The following is a 14,335-nucleotide window of genomic DNA, read 5'->3' as shown; positions in this document are numbered from 1 at the left end:
AAAAGAGAATACATATTATGTGTATATATAGCAGTGGGTGGAGGGGAGAGAGTAGAAGTCAGGAGTATGTAATGTATAACATAGAGAATATAGTGCAGGGGTCAGGAGTATGTAATGTATAACATAGAGAATATAGTGCAGGGGTCAGGAGTATGTAATGTACAACATAGAGAATATAGTGCAGGGGTCAGGACTCATAATATTGGTGTTTAGGAATCAGTAATTGCTTAAATATTTACTTAACTGAGACAAGTTGCAGAGGTCCCACACCGCTGCCTCCCATCTCCTGAGACTGCACTCAGTGACTTGGGTCTGAGACTATACAGACATATCCCTCTACCCGACACAGCCAACAAATAACAGAGCAAGTAACCCCGGGAGAATTGTTCTATCAGAGATGCTAGACCCGGGAATGGGTACATACCTCAGATGCCTTGGTCAAGCAACACCTATGGTGAAATACAACATTTTCCTGCAAGCTGAACCCCAGAATCTCCATAAATCCAGTCTAGATACATAAATTGTGTCTGCAGCACAGAGAAGGCAGATTATCCGAGAGAAATACAGGAATACAGGACGGGGAACACAGCTCAGGAAAGTGACCAGGGGATTACAGGCTGATATCACCCAGTCCCCGCCCTACTCTGGACCAATCAGTGAGCAGTATGGGTGGAGGAATGTATTTAGTGTTAATGACCCACCTGTGCTGATCTCTGTAGGAGTGTCCTCCTCTATAAATGTCCCCGTTATTCCATCCTCCTCCATAGACTGCTGATCATCCCTCACATACCTCTCTTCTTCTTCTGATTTAACCTCAAATTCTATATCGATTGGATCTCCACTCTAAACCAAGAAAATGAGAGAGAATATCATCTGTAAAATATAAGCTTAAACTTGTGACATAACCTAAGAAATACAGAATACTTTTTTGATCCCACAGGGAAATTAGGAAAACCAAACATTATCTTCACCAGTCTAGTTGTTCCTTCCCACCAACCTTGTAACAGTGAGGGATGGTGTGACCTTCCTGTGTGGAATCCCAGGAATACAGAGGACGGGGACATCTCTCTGGTGGGTTCCTGGTATTTGGTGGATCCATCATATCCTTGTGTCCTTCTGAAAACTCCTCCATCACTCCATACTCCTCATCCTCCTCTTTATACTCTTCTTTAACAATAATATTATCATCCCCGAGGTTTCCACTCTAAGTATATAATAAAACATTTATTGTAACAAACATGCTTGTGTGTAAATCATAACTACCAATAATTGTTCCTCATCTACCTGATGATGGTGAGGGATGGTGTGACCTTCCTGTGTGGAATCCCGGGAATACAGAGGACGGGGACATCTCTCTGGTGGGTTGCTGTAGCTGGATGACTCCACCATGGTGTCCTGGCACAGATCTTTGTATACTTCCTCCATTACCTCTTCCTCCTCCTTTATCTCTTCTTTAATTTCAACTTTAGGATCTCTCAGGTTTCCACTCTGAATATATAATAAAAATGACATCAATGGTAACAATGCAGATAATGTACAGATCCTAATGATACTATCAGTGATTGTTCCTCATCTACCTGATGATGGTGAGAGATGGTGTGACCTTCCTGTGTGGAATCCCGGGAATACAGAGGACGGGGACATCTCTCTGGTGGGTTCCTGGTATTAGGTGGCTCCATCATATCCTTGTGTCCTTCTGAAAACTCCTCCATCACTCCATACTCCTCATCCTCCTCTTTATACTCTTCTTTAACAATAATATTATCATCCCCAAGGTTTCCACTCTAAGTATATAATAAAACATTCATTGTAACAAACATGCTTGTGTGTAAAGGAAAGAAGAAAGGAAAAAGCCGCGCTTAGGATAACGGAAAGAAGGTTGCTGCCTCCCCTGATAAGACTCCCCAGAGGGGGCTCAGGATAGCATACAAACAAAAAATGGCGTTAGGTGGCGCTACCTTAAAACAATTAATTAAATGAATACATGAAAACACCCTCAAGGTAACCCCAATCCGGGGTAATCCAAAATGTGACTTAGTGTTTCCTATTAACTGGCTAGGTGCATATATAGAAAATCATCATAAGATAACGTCTGTATTTATATACGTGTGCAACTAAGAGTGACCACCAGTTACAAAGGTACCAAAACGTGCATATAAGTACTCATACCAATTACTTCTAACGTACAAGAAAAGTATATGTACATAAACCAAACCAATATTGAATGTGATAGATATTTATAGTTGCTCTCAGTATAAGGCGATTTGGTCAGGTGTCGTCTATATGGGTCCCAGTAGCGTCCCTTAGATCATAGATCAAACGGATAGAGCGATAGGTATATTCAGTCGTGATGAGTTATCGATAACCCAATCTGTGAATTAGCAGACAGTGACTCAATCCACATGACACCTTGAAGATCTTATGAAGTTTAATCCATAAACTGTGAGGATCTTACAACAATAAACATCAGATAGGTCAAATGATCTCTCTGTCCCCTACAGGTGTTGGTACGTTTTGCACGTTTTGGTACCTTTGTAACTGGTGGTCACTCTTAGTTGCACACGTATATAAATACAGACGTTATCTTATGTTGATTTTCTATATATGCACTTAGCCTGTTAATAGGAAACACTAAGTCACATTTTGGATTACCCCGGATTGGGGTTACCTTGAGGGTGTTTTAATTTATTCATTTAATTAATTATTTTTAGGTAGCGCCACCTAACCCCATTATTTGTTTGTATGCTTGTGTGTAAATCATAACTACCAATAATTGTTCCTCATCTACCTGATGATGGTGAGGGATGGTGTGACCTTCCTGTGTGGAATCCCGGGAATACAGAGGACGGGGACATCTCTCTGGTGGGTTTCTGTAGCTGGATGACTCTTCCATGGTGTCCTGGTACAGATCTTTGTGTATTTCCTCCATCACCCCATCCTCATCATCCTCCTCTTTTATCTCTTCTTTAATTTCAACTTTAGGATCTCTCAGGTTTCCACTCTGAATATATAATAAAAATTACATCAATTGTAACAATGCAGATAATGTACAGATCCTAATGATACTATCAGTGATTGTTCCTCATCTACCTGATGATGGTGAGGGATGGTGTGACCTTCCTGTGTGGAATCCCGGGAATACAGAGGACGGGGACATCTCTCTGGTGGGTTCCCATTACTGGATCCATCTGTAGGAAACACACACACTGACTGAATACATTGTTTCTATGTGTTTATCAGATGATGGGGGATCTAGGTGGACCCTCCGTACTGCTCTCTCCTTTACAATAAAGTCTCCTCTTACCCGGTGATGTGAGGGGCGGCTGATTGTCCATCATGACGTCCTTGTAGAGATCCTTGTGTCCTTCTAAATACTCCCACTCCTCCATGGAGAAATAGACAGTGACATCCTGACACCTTATAGGAACCTGACACACACAATGATACAGTCACCATCCAGACACATCCCTTGTCTGTTACTGGATAATGTCCCAGAATTCCCAGAATCCTCCTCACCTCTCCTGTCAGCAGCTCCATCATCTTCTTGGTGACTTCTAGAATCTTCTCCATGTTGTGTCTCTCAGGTTTTAGGGAGTCACATGGAGGCACTGTGATGGTCATATGATCACCTGACTTCACAAGAGGAAATCTCTGTATTGGAGAACCAATAGGAATATCATGTTAATAGAGATAAGAGTGATGTCATGTGACCTCCCAGAATCCTCCTCACCTCTCCGGTCAGGTCTGTGTTTTATTAATAGAGATAAGAGTGATGTCATGTGACCTCCCAGAATCCTCCTCACCTCTCCGGTCAGGTGTGTGTTTTATTAATAGAGATAAGAGTGATGTCATGTGACCTCCCAGAATCCTCCTCACCTCTCCGGTCAGCAGGTAGATGATCTCCAGGGTAAGGTTTAGTATCTTCTCAGTCATGTGACTCCGGTCCTCCTCCATCCTCATTGATGTGATCATGTGATCTATGAATGTTTCTCTGTAGACGGATAGTGGAGAATATTAGGACTTGTACAATGTTAGGATGGGGATATAAGAGGTTAATATTGCCGGTTGCCACCAGTGGGAAGTGGAACAGGTATATCGGGTTTATCTATAAAAAAAAATTTGCATAATTATTCATTCAGCAAATCTGCATGAGCATTTGTTGTGTGTAAATTTTATTTTATTAAGCGCAGTAGTGAAATACCATATTGGGGGCCACTAGATGGAGCTGAGGAGCACAAGAAATACATAGAGTTATATCTTTGTAACAAGAGATACGATGTAGCATTTCTGGAGAACACTAGAGGGAAGTAACCAATGGGTGTGCAGCATACACAGGTTGTTGAAAAGTTATTGGAGCCCCTCTCTTGGTGGGTCACTAATGGGTTCTCACATGTTCAACACTTCCTAACCACCAGATCACTTCCCACGTGGGCTTCCCTTCGGGAGACCCATGATGTACCAGATGAGGAGCTCTTCCGCTACCTCCAACTTCAGCATCTGCTCACCTCGCTGCGCAGGACTGCTACGTACCCGTTCCAGAAAACCGCGTTGGAACACATCTGCCTGCACTCCCCGGGGTCCCCAGGCCTCATCTGGGCTCTCTATGCTTCTCTGAATAATCGTTCACCTCATACCTCTCTCACTTATGTAGCTCAGTGGGAATGAGATTTGGTGACCGAAACAGACATCCCTCTCTTTAGCTTCACCTTTCTGCCCAACTTTCTTCTGTTTTCTGCTCCTCTATCCTTGTTAGTTCAGTTTTGGCTGTACATTACATTGCAGCACCTTTTGGGTTCCGAGGGGTGTAGGGGGTGCCCCGTAGTTATGGGGAGCCTCTCTGGGACCCCTGGATCCTGACGGTATCATTCACACTTCAGTTTACCACTGTTGCATTTTTTTCTACTTTTGTTTTGCCCTTCTTATGAGCTAATTACCTGTTCCAATTTCAATGCTGGCCCCGGCATGGGCAGAACTTTTGCAAATTAACCACTTGTTAAAACTGAAAAAAAAGGAATGAAACAGAAAAGTTATTGGAGCCCCATTCATACACAGCCTACCATCACTTTACTGTGCAGTAAACAGTGAGTACTAAAAACACCCCACCACCACAGTATAAATAAAAGTTGGGCTGTCCATTTACAGTATCTCACAAAAGTAAGTACACCCCTCAGTCACATTTGTGTAAATCTTTTCTTCTATCTTTTCATGTGACAACACTGAAGAAATGACACTTGTCTACAATGTAAAGTAGTGAGTGTACAGCTTGTATAACAGTGTAAATTTACTGTCCCCTCAAAATAACTCAACACACAGCCATTAATGTCTAAACCGCTGGCAACAAAAGTCAGTACACCCCTAAGTGAAAATCTCAAAATTGGGCCCAGTTAGCCATTTTCCCTCCCCTGTGTCATGTGACTCGTTAGTGTTACAAGGTCTCGGGTGTGAATGGGGAGCAGGTGTGTTGAATTTGGTGTTATCGCTCTCACTCTCCCATACTAGTCACTGGAAGTTCAACATGGCACCTCATGGCAAAGAACTCTCTGAGGATCTGAAGAAAAGAATTGTTGCTCTACATAAAGATGGCCTAGGCTATAAGAAGATTGCCAAGACCCTGAAAGTGAGCTGCAGCACGGTGGCCAAGACTATACAGCGGTATAACAGGACAGGTTCCCCTCAGAACAGGCCTCACCATGGTCCACCAAAGAAGTTGAGGTCACGTGCTCAGCGTCATATCCCGAGGTTGTCTTTGGGAAATAGACGTATGAGTACTGCCAGCATTGCTGCAGAGGTTGTAGGGGTGGGGGGTCAGCCTGTCAGTGCTCAGACCATACGCCACACACTGCATCAAATTGGTCTGCATGGCTGTCATCCCAGAAGGAAGCCTCTTCTAAAGATGATGCACAAGAAAGACCACAAATAGTTTTCTGAAGACAAGCAAACTAAGGACATGGATTACTGGAACCATGTCCTGTGGTCTGATGAGACCAAGATAAACGTATCTGGTTCAGATGGTGACAAGCGTGTGTGGCGGCAACCAGGTGAGGAGGACAAAGACAAGTGTGTCTTGCCTACAGTCAAGCATGGTGGGGGGAGTGTCATGGTCTGGGGCTGCATGAGTGCTGCCGGCACTGGGGAGCTACAGATCATTGAGGGAACCATGAATGCCAACATGTACTGTGACTTACTGAAGCAGAGCATGATCCCCTCCCTTCAGAGACTGGGCCGCAGGGCAGTATTCCAACATGATAACCACCCCAAACACACCTCCAAGACCACCACTGCCTTGTTAAAGAAGCTGAGGGTAAAGGTGATGGAGTGGCCAAGCATGTCTCCAGACCTAAACCCTATTGATCATCTGTGGGACATCCTCAAACGGAAGGTGGAGGAGCACAAGGTTTCTAACATCCACCAGCTCTGTGATGTCATCATGGAGGAGGGGAAGAGGACTCCAGTGACAACCTGTGAAGCTCTGGTGACCTCCATGCCCAAGAGGGTTAAGGCAGTGCTGGAAAATAATGGAGGCCACACAACATATTGACACTTCGGGCCCAATTTGGACATTTTCACTTAGGGGTGTACTGACTTTTGTTGCCAGCGGTTTAGACATTAATGGCTGTGTGTTGAGTTATTTTGAGGGGACAGCAAATTTACACTGTTATACAAGCTGTACACTCACTACTTTACATTGTAGACAAGTGTCATTTCTTCAGTGTTGTCACATGAAAAGATAGAAGAAAAGGTAAACGGTAAAGAGGTAAACCATCATACCCCAGACGACATGAAGTGTGGCTCCCCTGGGAACGTTGGTATGCAGATAGACGTACTTAGAATATGGAATAGAACATACCGTGCTCTCTCTTTCTTCTTCTCTTTCAATACTTCCTCTCTCCCTCCCTACTTCCCCTCTCTTCCCCTTCCCCTACCCCCATCTCCCGATATACTTCCCGACCCCTACTCATACTCAAAGGTAGCATATATATATATCATACTTTGGATTCTTTCTAAACCTTGAAGTTGAAGTTATATAGTTCAAAATGGTAACCAGGCACCATGTTACATGCGTACCCTTGTTGACTGCTTATTACCATGAATATACTGTACCTCATTTCACAATTGTATCACCAAAAAATATATTGGAAAAAAATAAAAAACGTAGCCGTCCCCCACACACAAATATGTAAACTTTTAACATTTGATGTCCCCCATGAAACAATAACTACCTTCACTACCCAACATGGTGCAAAGACAACGCTGTAGAAGCTCCTACAGGTCATCAGCTTAGAGAAAACCGGGAATAACGGCCCCCAGAATTATTTCTCTCACTCCGGGGTGTGACAATGTGTGGCCAACACCCCCCTATGTGATAGTGTAGTAGAAATGACAGGTCCTCTTTAAGGAGACATCAGAGGTCTATTAGACCCCCTAACATCACCTATGGCCCCCGGTGAAGCTGATGAAGGACAGATCAGGATTAATCAGCTTCTTCCCCGACCACAGTGACCGGGGAATGACGGCTCTGAGCCTGGAAGTGATGAAATGCTCGTCTCTTCTGGGTTCATTCACCGGAGAGGAGATCCAAGAACTGATCACCCTCCACTCCATCCGCCATACCGGTCCCGGGTTTGCAGTTGGGGCAGAGGAGACCGGGGTACATGTCGGAGGTAGTCAGGTGGGGGGGATGGGTCTGTGTGTTCAAAATAAAGGGTGTCGAACTGCCAATTTCAGGACAACCCGAATCTCATCCTTCGTTACAAGAGAGTGCTAAGGAGAGAAAGTGACACATCTCCAATATGAAGAGAATGTTCTGACCCCATAAGTGGGGGGAATGTTCTGCCCTTGAAGGGGTTAATCTAGATCTCCACACTATATATGTGTATATCATCATCTGCTGGAGATAAAAGACATCACAGTGACTATGGAGGAAGAGGACGGACATGACGGGGGGGTTACTGGGTGTAAATAGAAAATAAGATCTTATTACCTCCTCTGCTGAAACTTCCAGCAACGTCTCCTTACTACGTACTCTCAACTCACCGGGAACTTCCTGTCTGCACCTGATATCACTTCCTGTCTTCCATAGAGACTTCCTGTCTGGGTAGAAGTGAGATCACCACCTTGTGGAGCTCAGAGGAACTGCAGCCCAGAGGAACGTCTCGTAGTGTGAACACGGCCTTGTGTTAACAACTGACATCAATGATCTATAAGGAGGGCAGTCTTCCAACTGCTGACGATGTAAAAAAGTCCTTCTCCCACTGACATAAGGGGGTCCTTCTCTTAAGTTTCTCGGGGTATCTGTGCAGCATGTGCATGGTTATCATTATGTATGTTGTGGTTTAACCCTGCTCCTGATGCTCAGATCCCATATACACTATATTACTAAAAGTATTGTGACGCCTGCCTTTACACGCACATGGACTTTAATGGCATCCCAGTCTTAGTCCGTAGGGTTCAATATTGAGTTGGCCCACCCTTTTCCGCTATAACAGCTTCATCTCTTCTGGGAAGGCTGTCCACAAGGTTTAGGAGGGTGTCTATGGGAATGTTTGACCATTCTTCCAGAAGCGCATTTGTGAGGTCAGACACTGATGTTGGGCGAAAAGGCCTGGCTTGCAATCTCCACTCTAATTCACCCCAAAGTTGTTCTATTGGGTGGAACTCAGGAGTCTGTGCAGGCAAGCCAAGTTCCTCCACCCCAAACTCACTCATCCATGTCTTTGTGGACTTGCTTTATGCACTGGTCCAAATCATTTGGTGGAGGGGGGATTATGGTGTGGCCAGGCCCTCTCGTCCAACATCAGTGCCTGTAGCGGTATCCCCGTAGAAGCTGCTAGATGTTGTGGTTCACCCATCACCCTGCCCAGCCCAGCATTCACTTCTCAGTCACTCAGAGACACGGAACAGTTAGAGAAATTAGTTTTTTTGTCTTATCGAAGGAATTGAACTTGGATGGGGTTAGGGAAATATGGGATGCCCATCAGAATTGACAAAACTTGCTTGGGACGACTATATACACTCCATCTCACCTCCAGCACATCGCTTCCTCTCCAATCTTCGCGTATTTCTCCTCCAGCAAATTGCTTCCTCTCCAATCTTCAGGTAGTTCTCCTCCAGCACATCGCTTCCTCTCCAATCTTCAGGTAGTTCTCCTCCAGCACATCGCTTCCTCTCCAATCTTCATGTAGTTCTCCTCCAGCACATCGCTTCCTCTCCAATCTTCACGTATTCCTCCTCCAGCACATTGCTTCCTCTCCAATCTTCATGTAGTTCTCCTCCAGCACATCACTTCCTCTCCAATCTTCAGGTAGTTCTCCTTCAGCACATCACTTCCTCTCCAATCTTCACATATTTCTCCTCCAGCAAATCACTTCCTCTCCAATCTTCAGGTAGTTTTCCTCCAGTACATTGCTTTCTCTCCAATCCTCACGTATTTCTCCTCCAGCACATCTCTTTCTCTCCAATCTTCAGGTAGTTCTCCTCCAGCACATCGCTTCCTCTCCAATCTTTAAGTAGTTCGTCTCCAGCACATCACTTCCTCTCTAATCTTCAGGCACAGCTAGCACAAAGTGGTTAGGCCTGATACTAGCTCAGCCAGGCCCTTAGCAATTGCCCTTTGCAGGCAGGGACCGCGGGACCCTAGAATGTAGCAAAATATAAAGTCTCTGGTGCTAGCTGTCCTACACACGGCTACTGAGCTCCGTAACCCAACTTCAGGCCCTGCCAGCCCTCCTGGCTGCAGCTGCCTCTTTCCACTGCCCATTTTACCACAGTCCACTCTTCTGGTTCTGCTCCCATCTCAAACTGAGCTCTCTCAGGTGTGCCTCCCCAGTCCTCCCGACTGTTCCTCACTCACCAGCCCTTCTGGCTGCGACCAGTTGTCCTCCCTGGAGTCTCTCAGCAGTGTTCTCTCCTGCTTTCCTCTCCTTGCTCTCTGTTGTGCCTCTGTTCCACGATCTCTTCTCTCCTCCTGGATGCACCCGAGCCCAGACCCAAGGTCACCCCCCCCCAGACTAGGGAGCTCCCTGTAGCCCCGACAGCCTTAGCTCTCTCTCACTCCAACTCTTCCAACCGACAACTCCTCCCCAGCTGGGCTGACCCCGGGTATTCAAGGAGGCCTGCCCCCTGCCAATCCAAGTTGGGGATTGATCAGGGCTCCTCAGAACACCCCAGTCAGCTCCACCTCTCCTCCTCTCTTTCTAGCACCTTTTATAAAGAGGGAGGTGACAGTGATGCTACCTGTGAGTCAACCAGCCCTGCCCTGAGCCACTCCCAGCCCAGAATGAAAACAAGCAGGCCTAGCCACCAGCTAGATATATACATTTTAATATCTTGCGCTTACCCAAAAATTGGTGAATATTAATTGATATAAATTTTTATTACTAAGTGAAAAATTGTTATATGTAGGTGCTGCAACTCTAAAATCTAAATACCCTATAATAAAATACATATCAAATAATCAAAGAAAATAAATAAATATATAGTGAATGTCCCTGTATATTCCTAGTACAAAGCGTGGATATCCATAATGTTCAGCTGTGTGTTTTCTTATATCAGAATAGGAGAAATTACAGCCTCTTACCGGAGGGGATGGATCCCACATTATAAGGATCAAACAAATCCCACTCTGTCGGCTCCAATGCGAAAAGACCACCTCCCACTGTAGCGATCACTCCACCAGAGATTAAGGAATACTATCCAAACAATTCCAACTCCACCGAGGGGTCTGCTTAATGCCCTCCATTATATGTGAGATTAAAGAATGAGAAACTTCATGGTGCAGTAGAAAATGAAGGTTTTGCACTTCATGCAAAGAAAATCCATATAGACACAGCCACGGAATTCACCCTGTAGGCTGGGGCGTGGTGACGTCAAAGATAGTTACTTCACCCGACGCGTTTCCCTTGTAAGAGGCATCGACTGGGAACGGAGACAATGTTCCCAGTCCATGCATCTTACAGGGAAACGCGTCATGTGGAGTAACTATCTTTGAATTCCGTGGCTGGGTCTATATGGATTTTCCTTAGTTCGTGAAGTTTCTCCTTCTTTAATCTCACACATGCTGGAGAGCATTAAGCAGACCCCTTGGTGGAGTTGGAATTGTTTGGATAGTATTCCTTAATATCTGGTGGAGTGATCGCTACAGTGGGAGGAGGAGGTATTTTCGCATTGGAGCTGACAGAATGGGATATGTTTGATCCTTATAATTTTGGATCCATCCCCTCTGGTAAGAGGCTTTAACTTCTTCTATTCTGAAATAAGAAAACACACCCCTGAACATTATGGATATCCATGCTTTGTACTGGGAATATACATGGACATTCACTATATACTTATTTATTTTCTTTGATTATTTGATGTGGACTTTATTATAGGGGTTTTTTCCTTATTTTTTTCACTGATTTGATAGCTTTTTGGTTAGGATTGAGCACTTTTGTATATATATATATATATATATAGCCACCAGCTAGGCCTGCCTACATTTCCCTACTCTATAGAAAAATCTAAACCTCTAGCACCTACCTAATTGTCCCATAGACACACTAATAAACCTTGTGGACAGCCTTCCCAGAAGAGTTGAAGCTGTTATAGCTGCAAAGGGTGGGCCAACTCAATATTGAACCCTACGGACTAAGATTGGGGTGCCAATAAAGTTCATGTGTGTGTAAAGGCAGGCGTCCCAATACTTTTGGTAATATAGTGTATGTCTATGACTGAATACTGGGAATAATGTATCTTTAATAACACAGAATTACATTATATCTACAATTATATACTTCTACAGATCACATCTCAGCTACGAGCAAAACTACCCGACTCTTCTATTTATGTTACAGGTCACTAGAAGGAACTGACAATTATAGGAGATCACCATTTGCCATGGTTGGGTGTATGCTCGTCACATTTGATGAACACATTTTTTAAAAACAGACCTGTAAGTGTTTGTGAAATCTTCCACCACAAAATGTACTCAGCCAATGAGAGGTAATGACTCCATTTTTATTTTAAAAGGTGTAGAGGGCCGTCTTTTAAGTGGTGGGGTTAACGTGTTTCGTCCTGAAAGACGACTCGAGAAAACAGACCTCTTGCAGGAGTTTACACCACAAAATGTACTCAGCCAATGAGAGGTAAGTACTCCATTTTTATTTCTCTCCTGCTATCAATGGCCAACACGGTACAACACTTCATCCATGTCTTTGGTAAACTCTGATCTCCTTATGAACCGTTTCTTACATGATGAAGATCAGCCATGGAGTATATCTGAGGTGTATATCAGGGTGTGCTTCTTCCCCACATGTCCAGCAACATTGGTGCTGGTGGGAGAAATAGTGCCCCACTGTTAGTGTCGGTGGGAGGAATAGTGCCTCACTGTTGGTGTTAGTGGGAGGAATAGTGCCCCACTGTTGGTGTCGGTGGGAGGAATAGCGCCCCACTGTTGGTGTCAGTGGGAGGAATAGTGCCCCACTGTTGGTGTCAGTGGGAGGAATAGCGCCCCACTGTTGGTGTCGGTGGGAAGAATAGTGCCCCACTGTTGGTGTCGGTGGGAGGAATAGTGCCCCACTGTTGGTGTCGGTGGGAGGAATAGTGCCTCACTGTTGGTGTTAGTGGGAGGAATAGTGCCCCACTGTTGGTGTCGGTGGGAGGAATAGCGCCCCACTGTTGGTGTCAGTGGGAGGAATAGCGCTCCACTGTTGGTGTCGGTGGGAGGAATAGTGCCCCACTGTTGGTGTCGGTGGGAGTAATAGTGCCCCACTGTTGGTGTCGGTGGGAGGAATAGTGCCCCACTGTTGGTGCCGGTGGAATAGTACCTCACTGTTGGTGTCGGTGGGAGGAATAGCGCCCCACTGTTGGTGTCGGTGGGAGGAATAGTGCCCCACTGTTGGTGTCGGTGGGAGGAATAGTGCCCCACTGTTGGTGTCGGTGGAATAGTACCTCACTGTTTGTGTCGGTGGGAGGAATAGCGCCCCACTGTTGGTGTCGGTGGGAGGAATAGTGCCCCACTGTTGGTGTTGGTGGGAGGAATAGTGCCCCACTGTTGGTGGGAGGAATAGTGCCCCACTGTTGGTGTCAGTGGGAAGAATAGTGCCCCACTATTGGTGTGAGGAATAGTGCCCCACTGTTGGTGTCGGTGGGAGGAATAGTGCCCCCTTGTTGGTGTCGGTGGGTGGAATAGTGCCACACTGTTGGTGTCGTGGGAAGAATAGTGCCCCACTGTTGGTGTCGGTGGGAGGAATAGTGCCCCATTGTTGGTGTCAGTTGGAGGAATAGTGCCCCATTGTGCCCGACTCACAGTACAACCACCCCGGACTCAGCATTTCATGTTATCCAGGGTTCTATAAGTGTGGTTTGTGTTGAAAGAAGGAAGAGGCTCTTGCACTTCGGACAGTAATAGTTCTAAACAATATCCCTCAAGAAATATATGAAGATAAATGAATTCCACCTTTCCGACTGCTGGAATATTGTATGAGTCTGGTCTCAAAAACTGTTGTATACTGTTACTAGATCGTTTGAAGTGAGGCTGTATCCCATTGCTCTATTGTGTCTGTCTGCCTCGGGAGCAACCTATTATGGGATGTATATGTCTAGGTGGATTAACTGAGAGGGGAGGGGGGGGATTTCTCCAGCAGCCCCTCCTAAAGACGGTCTCCTGATGGATGGTTGAATATACCTGTGTAACGTTTACCCCGCCCTGTGTCATTATGTAAGCAGGTGGGTTGTCCCCTCAGTATATATCTCATTGTACCTGTGTTTGAACAGACAGTCTTATGCTTCTTCACCCTACACTGCTGTCTCGAAAAGCGACTGGGTGGGCTAAGGGGTCTTGGATTGTGCTGGTACCTGGACAAAGGAAGCGTATACGGCGGTCAGACTCTTCTTGAGTATGGGGGTCCATGATACACACCCTGTTGACAGCCTTCCCAGGAAGAGTTGAAGCTGTTATAGCTGAAAAGGGTGGGCCAACTCAATATTGAACCCTACGGACTAAGACTGGGGTGCCATTAAAGTTCATGTGTGTGTAAAGGCAGGCCCAATACTTTTGGTATAATAGTGTATATCTATGACTGATGACTGAATACTGGGAATAATGTATCTTTAATAACACAGAATTACACTATATCTACAATTATATACTTCTACAGATCACATCTCAGCTACGGGCAAAACTACCCGACTCTTCTATTTATGTTACAGGTCACTACAAGGAAATGACAATTATAGGAGATCACGATTTGCCACAGTTGGGCGTATGCTCGTCACATTCGATGAACACATTTTTTAAAAAACAGACCTGTAAGTGTTTGTGAAATCTTCCACCACAAAATGTACTCAGCCAATGAGA

The 14,335-nt window shown here is 45.2% G+C and overlaps 1 protein-coding gene across 1 annotated transcript; it reads right to left on the bottom strand.

Annotated features, from left to right (window-relative positions):
• Nucleotides 1-639: 639 nt before the first annotated feature.
• Nucleotides 640-8,059, bottom strand: LOC141106837 (uncharacterized). Its single transcript, XM_073597767.1, has 10 exons — nucleotides 7,982-8,059; nucleotides 4,935-4,999; nucleotides 3,877-3,991; nucleotides 3,303-3,651; nucleotides 3,091-3,188; nucleotides 2,789-3,001; nucleotides 1,578-1,784; nucleotides 1,285-1,488; nucleotides 998-1,204; nucleotides 640-843 (listed from the first exon to the last, which is right to left on the bottom strand). The coding sequence occupies exons 3-10, from the start codon at nucleotides 3,970-3,972 to the stop codon at nucleotides 640-642; spliced, it is 1,578 nt and encodes a 525-aa protein (XP_073453868.1). The 5' UTR covers nucleotides 3,973-3,991; nucleotides 4,935-4,999; nucleotides 7,982-8,059.
• Nucleotides 8,060-14,335: the final 6,276 nt, after the last annotated feature.

Source organism: Aquarana catesbeiana, linkage group LG08 (assembly GCF_042186555.1).
Source record: "Aquarana catesbeiana isolate 2022-GZ linkage group LG08, ASM4218655v1, whole genome shotgun sequence".
In the NCBI taxonomy this organism is placed as follows: Eukaryota; Metazoa; Chordata; class Amphibia; order Anura; family Ranidae; genus Aquarana; species Aquarana catesbeiana.
This window is presented reverse-complemented; position numbering and strand designations above follow the sequence as displayed.